Raw genomic sequence first — 17,180 nt, 5'->3', positions numbered from 1 at the left:
TTTCAACAATAATATATACAAGAACATATCCTCAGGGACTGGAGATGGTAGGATGTACGCAAATCTCAAGGTGGAAAATCAAACTCTCACCATCAAGATAAAAAATTAGGTAACCAAGCAATTGAGCTATTAAAAATTGACCCTCAAGAATAATACATAATTTTTCTTTGCCCTCTACCTCTCCTGTCTTTTCTAGAGTTTTTTTTTAAAAAAAAACATTCTTTTCTAGAAAGTTATAACAATCTTCTTCATATTTTAGTATGCTGTTATACAAGTTCGACTCCAATATAACTATGGCCGATGCATAAGTATTGACGTCGAAATTTTTGATATTTCTTAGGCGTATCTTACGATCAAACAACCTAATATGTTCCAAAAAATATAATGGGGGATAAATTACGGATATATAAGGGAAGATAAAAATACAACGAAGTGAGTCAATGCATAGGAAGTCATTTTAAACGGAAGTTACTTGGAATTTGCAAATGAAACTAAATGCATAATTATGTTAGCAAAAAGGAAATGATAGCAAAAAGATCAAAGTTTGGAGAATTATAGAAAAAAGTGAGGGTGGGAAATGTAAGAGATGTTGACGAGAAAATGCAAAAAATTAAGGACGAAATCCATTGAATTTCTAATGTAATTACTATAATATTTAGTATTTTTTCTGCTCGAATGACTCATGATTTGCTCCATTATATGTGAAAATAATGAGAAGTATGATCTCTATTTTTTTAAAAAAATTTCATCCGATGTTTGATACCCACATTCGATTCCAGCTATTTTTTAAATTCAAACCGAAAAGTAAGTTTCACGTTATACCCTCAAACGCTTCCTAAAGAAAACGATTCCATACTCAGCAATACTTTAAAATGATATTATATTTTGAAACTTACAAAGGGGGAATTGGAGGATCGGAGAAAAAGCCAATTTGTTTTACCGTTTTGCCTTTTCTTTTTTAAAATTGAAAGATAATTTATTAGAAGTTCTCTTGAGACATATTTCTCTACCAAAAAAAAAGAATGTTTTTTGAAAATTCATGTCTACAACAAGCCATAGACATATTTGTGGGTATAATTCATCTAACTAAAAATAAAATGGAAAGTATAGAGTATAATTATTATTAAATATTAAAATATATTTTTATAGTGAGGATTAATTAACTAAAAAGAAAATAATATCATACAAATTGAAATAAAAAAAAAGTGCAAGTATTAATTATTATTTTTCTTTAATCTCTCTTCTATATATTTGTACTCTTATATCCTTTAAGGTTATTGTTTTCGAAAGAACATTAAGAACCTGAAAATGTATGGGATTAACGTTGAATGACTAGTTTCTAACTAATTGGTAAGAAACTTACTAACTACAACACCAACAACAACAAAAAAAATCCTACATTATATTATAAAATTATAAAAGTATAAAAGTAAGCAAATTATATGTTGTTGCCTTTTGACTAATCCTAAAAGGTATTTGAACTACTTTTTCTGCAGGTCGTTTGGATTGACTTATAAGCTGCTTATAAGTTGTTTTCAATTTTTTTTGAGTGTTTGACTGACAAACTTAAAGTCATTTTGTGCTTAAAATAAGCCTCAATAAATAGTTGGATTTATTTGGATGAACTTATTTTAAGCAGTTTATAAGTTGAAAACAGCTTATAAATCAAAATAAATAAATTGGCCTGCACTTACTTTTATTGAAAACTTATAAGCAGTTTTCAACTTATAAGCTGTTTAAAAAATAAAAATAAAAAAGTGAATCCAAACAGGCTACTAGTCATTTTGATTCCATATAATGTGGAATTCGGTGAAAGAGTAGTCGAAATCATTATTAATGAGATAGATGAAGAATTAAAGACAAAATAAAATACTAAGAACAATATTATTCTACGGGAGATCATTTAGTTGTAATAGTCTGTAAATTATATAAGAGAGATAAATTGTACTATGCAAATTGTCATTAGGGGCAAGGGTGTTCACCTGAACCTCCTTGATAAAATACTACATTGTACATATATAAGTTTTTAAATTTTGAGAGTTTTAAATTTTACCATGAGATTTCAAGTTCAAATCTCATGCAATATATTTTTATTTTTTTCGAATCTTTTCAGACCAACTTAGTGAAAATCCTATATATGCGTAAATCATAGGTCTCCAAAACAAGACATAGGTTTAAATTCGTAATTTTTTTTTCTTCTTAGATCGAATTAAAATAAAGTAGACTCCTTCGGTAACTATCACAACAATCCAAACTTAGACTCTCTAGTGCCTATGAATTGAAGAAAGAAGAAACTGAAAAGTCATTTGAGTAGGACAAGCTCAATTAAGAAAACATAGCTGAAATTTCGAACAAGAAAAATATCTCATTTAAAATTTTTCGTATTCAATTAACTTGGACACCTTTTCTAAATTCTAGATTCAACATATTAATGATTCATTAATTCCATGTTGACTAGTTAGGAAGACCATCAAAGGTCTATCTGAGAATTTACGGTTATTTTCCAGATAGTAACAAAAAATCATGTCATTTTCAGTAGAAATTTTCACCTGATTTAATGTCTTTGATTGTTGTTTCTTTTTTCTTTTTTTATAATTATAAATTATAATCACATTTGACAAGTAAAAACCTCATTTTTTCCACCATAATTTTCTTTGTTCCTTTCATGGGGTTTTCTCTCTTTATGTTTCCACATGTTAAATCTTTTTCCGACACTATATATTGAAAAAATAATAATTAGGTTGTCCTTTAAAGTGTATGTGAATGCATGCATTAAGAGTGTGTACATGAACCGGGTTGGTTCGAATTTTTTATAAACCAAATCAAATTATTTGTGTTGGTTTATTAAATCTATAAATCAAACCAAACCAATAAAAGTCGGGTTTTTCGGGTTTTTTTTGGGTTTCTCGGATTTTTCAAAGTATCTAATAAAAAATACATATGAGTGCTTCTTAAAAAGAGTTTTAGTACAAAATATCAACATATAAGATGGAGACAGAAAACTGTTTGAAGTTTTAGCTTTATAATATAACTTTATAAGATAGACTTTTTTTGTATATTATTTAGATGGGCTTCTCAAGTCCAAATCTAAATGTAAGAAAGAACACAAAAATTATGAATTTTTTTAAAAAAATATTTATAAATTATAATTTAATAATTATTTTTATGTATAACATAATTTAAAAGTGGTATATCTATAATCGGGTCGGTATGGGTTCGGTTTGACTTTTTTTAGTTAAAACCAAACCAACCCTATAATGGTTGAGTTTTTTTTCCAAATACCAAATCAAGTCAAACCAAACCACTAGTCGGGTTTTTTTTTCCGATTTGATTCGATTTATCGATTTGGTGCGGTTTATCAATTTGTCCTGTACAACCCTAGCATGCATGATGTATCATGTACATATATTTATAGAATTAATATAAATATCGGGTATAAATAAATTTTTATTTCTTATATAGTTATAAAAAATTGTCTTGTAGTATGTTAGTTGTCATGTGACTAGTACGGAGCGAGGCATTAAATTTGAGTTCTGAATTCTAGGACAATCACAAATGCTAGTAATTAATTGATTTTTGAATCTAATTTTGTACTCTCTTCGTTCCATATTAGATGTCATTTTATTAAAAATATTTGTTCTATATTACTTGATAACTTACTAAATTAAGATACAATTAGTTAAAATTTTCAACCTTTTGAATATAAATAATTCTCAATACTAGCTATTTCTATACTCTATGTATATTGCATTGATATAAACAAAGGGCAAAATGTTAAAATCTTCCAACATATTAATGATTTCTTAATCACCGTGTAAAGTTAGAAGTGTCCATCTAATATGGGACGGATAGAGTAAATATTTACTGATTTTATAACACATAAAATTTAGATTAACGCTATTAAATTCTGTCAAACTTACATATTATATCCTATCTCTACGAACTCTTCACTTGTATACAACGTACGTTGTTTGCATAATTTAATATGATATTTTGGTAGATAGAGATTGAAGATTTCGTTGTAATTATATATAAAACCTTTTACTCTCCAAAAATTCAAATAAAAAGGCACTTCAGAGCTTATGATAATTTAAACATTACTATTCTCGAATAACTTGGAGCTAAATTTCCTTTATGCATTATGATTTATGATAAATATGAAAATAATAGTCCAAATCGATCATCCCCCTTTTCCATTTCTTATTACATATATTTTAGCAATTATAGAAAGAGTACGATTTTATCGATCGGAACGCAGCGACGCATAAGTTGACTCTATTGCTTGCTGGTTACCGAAACTTTTTCGATAGTACGAATCACAATTTGACAATTATAATTAAGAAAAAAAAACATTTGACTGTCAAAATTGCGACATATCATTTGACAAATTATAGACTAGAAGATGGAACATACAAGGTAAGACCGCATGTAATAAACTCCTGTAATTCGATCATTTTTTGAATTTTGTTATAGCGAAAACTTAGTGCATCAATCTATACTTTTAAAGATCGATCTTCAGGTAGGACAAACAAAAGCGGATCAAAATTTATCATTTCACATGTTCAAGTTTGAGATTTTACCATATATTTAGTTGATTTATTAGGTATGAAAATCTATTTTTTTTAATATTAATTTAATAAACTTTTAAAATATATACAAAAATTTGAGCTAAAACTATCAAATTTGAATGAGTCCGCCCCTTAACGTTATGCAATAATTATTGTAGATAAATTAGGTCTAAAGTAAATGTAATTTTGATGTGGAAATTTGTCAGAAAATTTGGTACAGCGTGTTTTTCAATAATATTATGTATGTACACCTTATTTTTCTCATACAAATTTCTTTTTTCACAAAGTATATATACTTTATCTTTCAATAATACTGGTCATCTTGTTTTTCTCATGCAAATTTTATAAATCTCAATCCGCCTCTAATTAAATACTCATTCATTCTTAATTAAAAATTGAGATTCAAGTCTTAAAAAAGAAGTCATTTTCAATTAAAAAAATACCTTTAATCTAATAGTTGAATTTCTAGCACGAATCTAAATTAATTAATCGTCAAAACTAATACGGAATATCAGGTGATACGCCCTAACCATATATGGTAAATTTCAGTATTATTTTCATAAAAAAATAAAATTAAAAAAAACTCAATAATAACTTCCACGTCCGTGATCAACTCTCTGGTAATTTTTCAGTGTGGAAAAGGAAAACTGTGTGAAACACATTTTTTCTGTGATTTGGAATTGTCTTAAGTTCATTTGGGTGGGTCGGTGCAGAGAAAATTATTTTTCAAATTTTTTTGGAGAATTTTCAATATGGCAAACATTTTAAGCATTATTATTTTATATGGGTGTAGTTTCCCTAATTACTTATAATATCAAACATAAATTTGTCATTTTAGATCCGATAGATCGCATCTTGTAAATTTGAAATTCTTTCTTTTGTATTCTTTAATGACCAACAATTGAATTTCTTACTTAAATAATGAGAACTAGCCAATTTATCCTTTGTTAGTCATTTTTTTTTATCATCCTAATATCTTTCCCTTAATTATTCTATTCCTGACTATAGGTAATTAGGAAATTTTTTTCGAAATATTGGATATTTTGATAGCAAAGGAGTTCTTTCGTCTTAGTTTGCTTCCTTAACTCAATTAGTAGGACCCCTAGAGTCCACTCCTTCCCCACACTACGAGTGAAAGGGCTCCATTTCGACACCAACGAATATTCAACTAAACACTCTATTTCGTGCTCAGAGAAATCCATTCAAGGAATTTGCCTCTATCATTAGCTCGGGTAGTCCCCGTTTCTGGTATTTTAGTCACCTTTCACTGTGCTTTACTCCTAACCCCACAAGGTTTCGATCTAAATCAAAGGTTCCAACAGTGAAAGGCTGCCCCAGGCTAGACGAGACGCTAACCTACGCCCGTACATTCCAATCTGCAATACAAACGCTGTAGCGAATTATACAAACGTTATACCCATGAATTATTTGTATACTAAAATATACAAACACTGATATACATATGTATTTGTATATCTGACAAGCGAGATTGAGAGAGAGGAGGAGAGAGGCGAGCGAGATCGAGAGAGGGAGGAGAGAGGCGAATTGTATATGTATATTTTGTCAGAAAATTATATATATGTAACTGGTATACATATGTATTTGTACATATGACAATCGAGATTGAGAGGGAAGAGGAGAGAGGCGAGCGAGATTGAGAGAGGGAGGATTGTCATGGCGTAAATAGGTAGTTATGTTTGCTGCAAGCCGTAATTATTTTAAACTATACCCTAATCGCGTAATATAGTAGTAAGGTTTGCCATACCGCATAATTTCCCCTTTTTTTTATGTTTGATTGATAAAATTAAGATTTTCCATACCGCATAATTTTTCCTTTTTTTTTTTTATGTTTGATTGATAAAAAAAAAATTAAAAAAATTCTCCAAATTTCTTGAAAATAAAGAAAATGACTCAATAAGTGAAAGTAATAGAAAAAAAAAGTTTCACAATGGGATTCCGTCTTGATTGAATCATTCTCACCCTTAGAAGTGGGCATCTTCACCCTCATCCTTACCATCCCACACCCTTACAATATCCGCCGTTCATAATATTTATCTAAATTATACATAAATATATTTTGCTTAATATATAGTGGACACACAAAAATTACACTTATTTTTTAAAAAAATATTTTCAGGAAAAACATTTTTCTTCGTACCAAACCCACCAAATTTAAGAAGTGATGTGTCATTTTACCATAGCATATATTTTGCTTTCACTCGATTGACATGCAATCTATTTAAACTTTCATGATCAAAATTAAATCACACATCAAAATTATTTTGATGTATCATTTGTACCTGCACATCAATGTTTAAAACCAAACAACAATCAACATTTTTTTTTTATTTTTATTTTTTTAAAAAGATGATCTTCAGCCGACAAAAGTTCTTTAAACAAATATTGATATAATATAATCTATATTTTTGAAAACTCCAGAATAACCCTCAACCACTAGAATCTTTGCTACAGTCTTTGTCCTTTGGGTGATCACTCTGTGTTGAGCATATTTGATGTAGACATATTTTGTTTGTGCACTATTTTTTTCCTCTATCACAATAAATTAATTGAATTAATGTAGACATCACTCTCCCACCCCGCCTCCACCCCTATACCCCCTCAAAAAATCAAAAACAAAAAAAACTCATATTCACAATCAATAGATTACTTGTTGAAATTAAAATTATTGCACGGTGAAGTATTACAAATTTAAAAAAGAAATATGGTGAAGCTCAAATTAAGATGTAAGAGAATGTAGTCTCATGTTGATAGATAAAAAATCGAAAACCAAATATATCATAGGTAATTTACAAGTGAGTTGAACAAATTTAATGGTGTAAAGGGATAAATCAGCTAGACTCTTCCATTCTTTATCAAAAATTTCGAACAAAAAACATACCTCCTAAATATTTGACACAATGTGAATCTCGTATAGTCGTATTTCTAGCAACAAACATATATCCACCTTTATTGAAATATTTGATACGATGTGAATCTCTTATAATCATATATAAAAAAAAGAGATAATTTAAATATATTTTTGATACTTATTTCTATCATATATGATCATAAAAAGAAAAAATGAATTGGTAAATTAAGGATACAACAATTCATTCCATGACTAGAGGATAAGAAGAATAACAAATTCCTTTTATTAATTTTTTTTTGGGTAATGTCATGCTACAAAGGAATAAAGGATATGCTTCACATACAATTAAATCTAATTAAGTTAGGAGGATCTGAATAAGAGTTTCTTGAATATACTTTTCTCTAATATTTCTTTTTCCCTATTCTTGTGGTTGGGCCCTTTTGCAAATCTCTGCATAGCAAAAATTTTATTGCCAATCTTCTTCTTTTTTCACATATCACCATTTACTATACTTTTTCCCTAATTAAATTAAATTTAAAAGGTTCAAAATAAAAATAGGAAAATAAAAGTAGGAAAAGAGAAAAAAGATTTATCCTAGCTAAAAAAAAAAAAAAAAAGATCTACTAGGAACTTTTTGCTGGTCCTCTCAAGCACTTAAAGTCAATAAACAAACAAGAATTTTCAAACTTGTCGACTCCGAAAAATCCCAAAATACCAATAATTAGTTGGCATTCCACTACTTCCAAGTTTTATAGTACATCCAAATTGACCCCTCAAAATTCTGGTAACTCTAATAAGTCCCCAGACTTTATAAAAACATTGTACCAAAAGTCCATATCATCCTCTAATTTAACTCCAACGTCCATCTCCACACTTTGTTGCGGAAATTGAAGTTGCAATTCTTCACCCGTCATATCGAAATTCGAATTAGTAGCCGTGGATAAATCATCTGTCCAGAAACTTTCGTCGATCTCCGGGATAAAATTTTCATACGAGTCCATCTGATCACCATCATTTGTGACGCATATAGTCGCGGCTAGTGAATCGGCCGTGACAGTTGACATCTCGCTAGACGACAATTGTGGCGAGTTCGGGCCGGGCCCGTCTTCTTGGATGTTGCTAAAATTGTTTGAACTTTTCAAGGTAATTTGACAAGTACTAGGAGCTTTGGAATCATTGTTGTTTTTTGATTGTCTTTTGGAGTTGTGAGGAGGCTGATAATCTTTAAGCCTTTTTTTCAAGTGAGTGTGCCATACATTTTTAATTTCGTTGTCGGTTCGTCCAGGTAATCTAGCTGCTATTGCAGACCATCTGGAAAAAAAAAATAATTAAAGAAAATTTAATTAGTACAAATCTAAACAAATCTTTTGTAATTTAATTTATTAAAAAGTGGACAAGCATTATAGTGGTGCTTAAAACTTTAATTATTGTGTCACAAGAATCTATGGAGATATGCACCACATGACTTGATTTGTTTACCTTGTAATTAAATGCAATTAGATTTGCAAATGAGATTTATTAATGCAACTGAAAACATGTCTAAAGGAATCTTTTACACATATCTTTGGATTATTCCTTGATACAAACAAAATAATTAGATATTTAAATAGTTCTGAACAAAAAGACAAAATAATTAAATGCTTAATACTCTTTGAACAAAATGATCAACATGCTAGGTAATGTAGTAGGCATACATACTCAACGTAATTCCATAGGTATGATTTAACAGAATGCTTGATAATATAGGCTTTAGAAAAAAGGAAATAAATTTAAAATAAAAAGGACAAAATTTGATTAATTAGTTATTTTTGTGAATAATGATTATGAGCCTGCAATGCATTACTGAATGTGATAAAGACAATACTCTTTTAAAAAATCAGCTTTTTTTAGAGCTATGATCATTATTCTTCTTGCCGTTTCACTCTTTTTAAAAGTCCTTTAATTTATTTCTTCTTTTTGTTTTGTTTAAATAAGAAAAAAAAAATTAAAGGGATTATATTATACGAATGTGATAGATCTAAAAGAAAAGAATATTCGAGAAAACCAATTTACTAAAATTAGAAAATAATCATTTAAAAAAAATAATAAATGAAAATTGAAAATGTACCTATTGCCAAGCATTTCATGTAATTGAATAATGCTATCTTCTTCTTCTCTTGTGAAATTTCCCCTTTTAATATCTGGACGCAAATAATTTGTCCAACGGAGTCTGCAACTCTTCCCACATCTCAATAGTCCTGATAATTAATAAAAAATAATTAATTTTTACTAATTTTTTAAAAAATCAACAAAAATAATGCCACATTAAGTAAAAGCCCGTTTGCTTTTACCGGGCTTCACAAAGCCCGAAACAAACTTATTAGGCCGAAAATGGAAACAAAATGATTGTCCAAGGAGCAAAAATGCTCCTGACAAAGAACCTGTTCCTCTTGAACGGGCTTTGAGTGGCCCGAATAAGGACTAAATAAAGAAGCAGAGTCAGAATTTGAAGCAACTAATTACCGGCTAGTTTAGGGAGGGCTCTCCAATTGCCATGACCATTTGATTGAATATAAGATATGAGAATTTGATCTTCTTCTGGAGTCCATGGCCCTTTCTTCAACCCCATCTTCTCACAACAAGGAGCTCTAACCATTTTCTTTTTACTTTAATCAGTTAATTTTGATATTCTTCAAAAGTTGTAGTTTTGGATGTGTTTTTAGAGAGAAAATGGGCAAAGGCTCTCAATATGAGTGGAAGCAAATGGTGTGGATGTGTGAGTATTTATGCTTTTGAGTTACTCTATTATTTTTAGAAAAAGGAAAAATAATTTAACAAAAAAAAAGTCCAAGACCATCGTCTCATTTTCAAAAAAGTCATGGCTTGCGATTTCCTCGAAGTTGGATTAGTTTCTCTCTCTCAGAAAATAATAATAAAAGGGAAAATAATTATGAATGGTGTTAATATTTTTTTTTGCAAATTGTACGACAAGTGTATATGACAATAACTTTGCCAAATCAATTACTCGGTTCACTTTACCAAAATGAATGGTATGATATTAAACAAGATCATGTTTGGTCATAGATTTTAAAATTAAAATTTGAATATTAAAATTTTAAATTGTGTTAGAGTATAAATTTTATTAGGGAAAATTTTTAAAGATTTATGAGTGAAAGTAAATATCTCATCAAAATTGATCATTTTGAGATCAAATTTCACGGTTAAATAAATATTTAGAGATAAATTTTCAAATATGAACTATTATTTGTTGTCAAACGATAGCTAATTAAGAAAAAAACTTTTACCCAAGTTGTCTGATTTTATGTGATATATTTTTTTATAGTCTATCATAATAAGAATAATATATTTTTAAAAAAAATTTAATATTTTTATCCTTAATGACATGATTTATTGGACTTGTTTGATATAAAATTAGTTCATACTTTATAAAATATCACAAAGTGAAAAGACACACGAAACTTTCGTTACTATTCATTTGAAAGAATAATTCTAATAATTTGCATATAATTTACTTCTAAGTAAAAACTCCTCTTTATTTCTTAAATTTCGTGTTTAATCAAGTTTTTTCACATAAAATGTTACATCAAATTCTAGATCATCAAAAGTATTTAATTTAGACAAAAATATAATTAATCGCGCAACTCACAAAATTAAAAAAAGACAAAAAAGAATAATTTGAACAATAACAACAACATATATATCCAACATGGATTATAAAAAAAACTAATGTATACGCAAATTTTACTTTTATCTTTATATAAAATAGAAAAAATATTTTCAATAAATCATAACTGATCAAGAACAAAAGTGTTTCCAAAAATAGGTTTGACAAAAATTTGAACAAATCATGTTTGAATATTTTACGTTAAGTGTGTGGACTTTGTAAAAGTGATTAATTTGCTTTGAAAGTATGTGTTAATTAATTAAATTGATATAAGAATCTGTCATGAAGTGATTTGGTAAAACAACACGAGAGATGCTTATGTAGGGCCCCAATGAATGCGTGGGATCAAATTTTAATTTTGCATGAAAAATTCATGAATATATTCGTATTTTGTCATTAATCAAAGTTGAAAAATTTGTCGTCGTATTGACTGAGAAAAGCAGAAGTTGGCACCAATTTTTTTTTTTTAGACATTTCATATAATTTTTATTCATTTTAGACATGAACAAGGTTTTGATATGTCATTTTGATATTTTTTTGACAATCACTTAAATATATAAAATATGTGTAGTACACTTGTTATGTCAAAGTGACGAATTAAATGAAGATACGTTATATATATCAAAAATAATTCTCAAATAATAACTTTTGAGTAGAAAAAATGGTCAATAACTTAATAACATGTTTCATTTTTTAATCCAAATAATAATTAAAAAATTTTAATAACTTCTATTAACCCCCCCCTCTCACCTTCCTAGTCGTCTCTCCAGCCCCACCCAGCCCTCCCGCTTTCTCCAACCCCAACCCCTACCCCACCCCACCAGACCTTTATCTAAACCCCCACCCACCCCAACCTTACTCATATCATCTTGAGACACACTTTAAAGATGTTTTAACTATTTTGAATTTTTTTTTTATAAAAGCACAACTTTTTCTTCTTTACTTCTAAATTTATTTATTTTTTCTCACATGTGCAAAGGAATCACGATTCGTGAAGAATGATTTGTAGATCTATAAGTTACTAAATCTACTAAAATAAATTGATTATATGAATATGGCTTTAAAATAATTTGGAGAATTTTAATAATCTTTGTCGATGTTTTTCAAATTATTTCGAGGAGGAAGAAGGCAACAAAACAAGAAAATGTGTTTAAGCTTGTGGAAATCTCGTGGCATTCGAATTTACTTTATACTTGACATTATCAAATCTATTTCACCATAGATAAAAAACGATAACTAGAAAATGGAGAAGAATAAGAACAAGAAAAAAAATAAAAAAATATTTTTTCAAAAAAAATAAAAACAATCTTCACGCACTCAAAATGGGTGCAGCACACGCAATATGCAAAGTCAGCACAAAGTGCAAAATGACACATCGGAATCTTACTTGAAGTGTCTAAAATGAATAAAGCTTAGTTAAGGTGTCTAAGTTAAATTTGGTGCCAATTTTAGGCCACCGGTGGCTTCTGCCTTGAGAGAAAGAAATTAAACAAAACTTATCATCACCACATGACAATAAGGCCCCGTTTGGCCCCAAGAATCCACATATTCTTGAGAGAAATTTTGGTAAAATTGCATCATGCGTTTGGCCCAAGTTTTCTCAAGTTTGGTGAAATTTCAAAAAATATTATTTTGTATCAGTAAGTTCTAAAAATTATTTTAAAAAGCCATAATTTTGTGTTATCATTTTATAATGAATATGTTTCGTTAAAAAAAAACTTCTAATATAATTGATAACAATCAAGAACAACAAAATAGCATTATAGGCTAGAGCAATATATTAATCGAATTAAAATAAATTATATTTTTTTTTAAATCTTATCACTCAAACTATTTTTTTCCAGATGAGATAATACCAAGCTATTCTTTTATAAATTCTTGGTTGATCATATTAATGGAGTAAATTGGTAGATAAATATTTAGTTGAAATAAATAAATGATTGGTGTTTTATAAAATATAAAAGTTTAGGGTTATTTTTAAATTTTTAAAACTTTTCAAGTTTCCAAATTCTACTTTTTTTAGAACTTGGGGATTTTGCCAAGTAATGACAAATTGTATGAACAAATACAAGTTTCCAAATATTTTTCAAAGTTTTTTTTCAAAAACTACTTGGTCTATTTTTTTAAAAAGCTTATAACATTAGAGATGTTCGTTTTCAAAAGGATTTATTCATTATCGGAAAATCTAGATGGTGAACGTTGTTCTCAAAAATGAGTCTTATAATGCATAAATTTAAATTTAGTTGGACTCAATATAAATATCGAGCATCAAGTGAGATATGCTACAACCTAATTCAAAACACATTTGAAGAAAAATATTTTTAACTTTGTATTTTAGTCTTAGCGAAAAAACCAGGTACTAAATATAGTACAAAATTTAATATCCGCATAATTCACCTTATTAATCTGAAGACAACTTTTTCTCATGTTTTAGAAAAAATGAAAAAATAAAATAAAATTTCACAATTAAAATAAACGAGACTATAAATTCAAGAAAAGTCATCATTGGATGAGGCTTGTCTTTTCAAACATAATACAACTGTTTTGCTTTAATTAGCCGCCATGTCTGTGTAAGATTAAGACCTCTCCTTTGATTGGCCTATTAATTACCTCTAGATAATTTATTAAACAAAAAGATTAAATTCAACCATTCCGTTCATTAATTTGGTAAACAGCTATATATATTCTTTTTAATTCTTTCGTCGACTTAATATATTTTTTATGTCAGTTGTTTTAACTCTATTTTGTTTGAATTGACTTATTTTGAATGTTTTTAAGTTAAAATAACTTTTGCTTGATTTTCATTCGATGTCCGATACATATATGTCACAAAGTCCCACGAAATTTAAATTTATGCTGGAAAGTCTCACTAAGGGGTATAACTCTTCCTAATAAAGACGACTCTATACTCATTGAGAGTTGAACTCGAGACCACTAGTTAAAGATGAAATAGTACTTACCACTCCCTAACAAAGTGTTTTTAGATATTTATTTTTAATCCAAAATAATAAAAATAAAATCAAAAGTCATAAATTAAAATTTTTAAATTATGATTACTTATAAATAATAAGCTATAAGTCATTCAAACAGGCACGTGAAGTTGTATTGGTGTTAGTTTCTTACTTTTTCGAAAAAAATAAAAATAAAACAGCGATGGTCTGATAATAATTTTGGTCTCTCAATTATTAGAAATTTTTCATCCTTGTGAAAACTAACTAAACACAGTTTATATCTTCGATAACTCGAAAAATGACTAAAACTTAAAAATTATTTTCTTTTATTTATTTTATAAATGGATAAAATTTCTTAATTTCTCCTTAAAATAACATAGAGGGACCACAAACCCAAGTTGCAAAACTAATACTGTTTGAAAGTAACAATGGATAGACTTTAGTGGCTCCAAGTTGCAAATTACATTCTTAAAATAATAGTGCACGTGATGGTCCTATCAGAGTCAAACCACGTGTTTTCCTCACTTCTATCGATAAACATCTTCTTTTTTTTTTGGATTTAGGGTATGTTTAGTGCTAAAATATTTGTCGATTTGTTCATATTTGATTGTGTTAATGAAATTATAAGATTACAAATTATAATTGAAAAATAAAATGAAGAAATTAACTTCACTTCTTGGCTGAGGCGAGGATATCTCGCTCTCTTTAAGGAGATTCAAGCACACTCAGTAAATCGTTTCATTGGTTCAGAAGTAGTCCTCTTGACTTGTCCCCTCCAAGATACAACAACCTTATCACAAAAATGTAACTCAACAAACTCTGGACAAAAGTTGAGTTTAAAGCTCTTCACAAAGAATACCTCCTTTCAACTAATAAGAACTCTTTTTTTTATATATAAACTTAACTTTCTCAATTTTTTCTTATCTTATCTTCCATTTCAAAACAAAGAAGACCTCTCTATTTATAGGAGAGAAAATCATTCAAAGATAAAAAAATAATAGAATGCCATCATTATCATCATTTAGTGTACCATTATGATTTAGTGCACCACTTATTAGTGATAATTAGATTAAAAATACATAATAATATGATTTAGTGTACCACTTATTAGTGATAATTAGATTAAAAATACATAATGGAATGATTTAGTCTTGCACTAAATAAAGATGATAATGAAAGACATTTTTATGCACTAAAGAAAGAATAATAAAGATGACATTAAATGTCATCAATGGACAATTGCTAAAATTGCAATTTAATAAAATGTTAAAATGCTCACACTAACAGATTGATTAAAAAAAATTTAATTTATTTTTGAAATGAGTAAATGAATTTTACGGTAGAAGTATGAAAAATAAGTTTATAAGAGTGATATTCCAAGTTTATTGCATCCTTCTCATTTCCAAGGTAGAGTTAGATAGACTCGCATTTTCTTCAATGTAATATCACACTATTTATATGGTATGTAAATTATTTTTCACGTATATATAATAGACATTGAATCTCTCTTAATTTTTTCATGTGTTTATTTTTTATATTTTGAATCTTCTTAGTAAAAATCTTAACTCAATCACAGCTCACCCTCAACCCTTCCACCCTTGCCATCGTCGAATCTCCTCTCTCAACCTCATTCCATTCATATAGTGTGTTGTTAAATTACATGTAAGGATTTTTGGATAATTTTTTATTTTTCATTCATCAAACACAAGAAATAAGTAAGAATTTTTTTTATTGGTCAATAATAAATATTTTTCACGAAAACATTTCTCTTGGTACCAAATACACCTTCTTCTTTTTTCATAATTTTTTTTTTTTTGCTCCACTAAAGAAAAAAGGGGAGAAAATTACACGATCGAAAATCGAGTCTTATCAATAAAATGAATATTAAATAACCAACCAACTTAGATATTGCCATTTCTCTCACCTTTGAATCCATACCTTTTGCTTTTTTTTTTTTAATCCTTTCTTATGGCTAATTAGGATTTAATCATATAAATATACATAATAAAAGTTGAGTACTTAAATATTTCTTTCACTCACGCGTATCTCTCCCTGGATAAATCTACCCCACCGTGTTAGGGGTATTTAAGTAAATTCAAAAATAAACTTTATGTCTTTATATCCTTATAAGATTGTGCAAGATTAATTACTTATTTACTTGAAATGTTACCACTTAAGTTAGATTGAAGTGGATTGTTAAGCACATTTTTAATCTATTAAGGTGCAATAAAATTACGTTTCATTTTTTATTTCTCAATTTGAGCTCCATTTTCCAGATGATCGTGAAAAATAAAAAGTAAGTTAATTTATTCAAAATATTTATGTAGAGTAATTATAAAACTCTGTTTCAATTTCTTTTATTGCGTTGTATTGCCCTTTTATTTGCTTTCAAAACATTTTTTTGATGTCTAATCAAATTATGTAGTGGTAAAACGTGTTTAATTTGGTTAATACTCTAAAAAAAAGGATTTGATTTAATATATTAAATTATCTTTATTGATATTAGCCGTGCTTTAAAATGAGTATCGAATAGTGCGTGTGAAAACAATATGAACTAAATTTAAAGGATATTCATACATAAAAGTAGAGTGAAATCAGAGTTAATTGGAAAGAAAAAAAGTCAAATGACAACCAAATTAAGTTAAAAAGACTAAAATGGGTCGATATTTTTAGAAAACAAATCAACAGTCAATATTGGAAATTAATATATTTTAAGTAAATTTGAACCAAAAGCGAAATGATTACGATTTACGAAGCATATTGAATAGGATCAAAGGAAATGGGCGGAAAGGTGTCTACATCCTTTTTGTCACGTTTTTATACTTCTATTTATTTAATATATGTAAGATATTATTTGGAAGAATTGTTGTGCTAATTGGTTTAAAATAATTGTCATTCTTAAGATAAATTTAATTATTAATTTTCGCTTTATTTATTCAATAAATATAAAGAGATTAATATAATGAAAGAATAGAGTAATATTATATCAAGATCAACTAATAAATAAAAATAATTTTATTAAATTATCTTTTTAATTAATTTTTTTAAATAATGTGACAAAAAAACATAACCAATAAAATAAATCAAATGTCAAAAGGAGTACAAACGACAAAACAAGAGGACTAAGG

At 28.0% G+C, this 17,180-nt stretch overlaps 1 protein-coding gene across 1 annotated transcript; it reads right to left on the bottom strand.

The window, feature by feature from the left end:
* Positions 1–8,089: 8,089 nt before the first annotated feature.
* LOC129883137 (transcription factor MYB4-like) lies at positions 8,090–10,179 on the bottom strand. Its single transcript, XM_055957730.1, has 3 exons — positions 9,940–10,179; positions 9,545–9,674; positions 8,090–8,748 (listed from the first exon to the last, which is right to left on the bottom strand). Exons 1-3 carry the CDS (start codon positions 10,070–10,072, stop codon positions 8,211–8,213), a joined length of 801 nt encoding a protein of 266 aa, XP_055813705.1. The 5' UTR covers positions 10,073–10,179; the 3' UTR covers positions 8,090–8,210.
* Positions 10,180–17,180: the final 7,001 nt, after the last annotated feature.

The sequence above is a fragment of the Solanum dulcamara genome, chromosome 3 (genome assembly GCF_947179165.1).
Source record: "Solanum dulcamara chromosome 3, daSolDulc1.2, whole genome shotgun sequence".
In the NCBI taxonomy this organism is placed as follows: Eukaryota; Viridiplantae; Streptophyta; class Magnoliopsida; order Solanales; family Solanaceae; genus Solanum; species Solanum dulcamara.
Note: the sequence above shows the minus strand (reverse complement) of the source record. Positions and strands in the feature narration are given on the sequence as shown.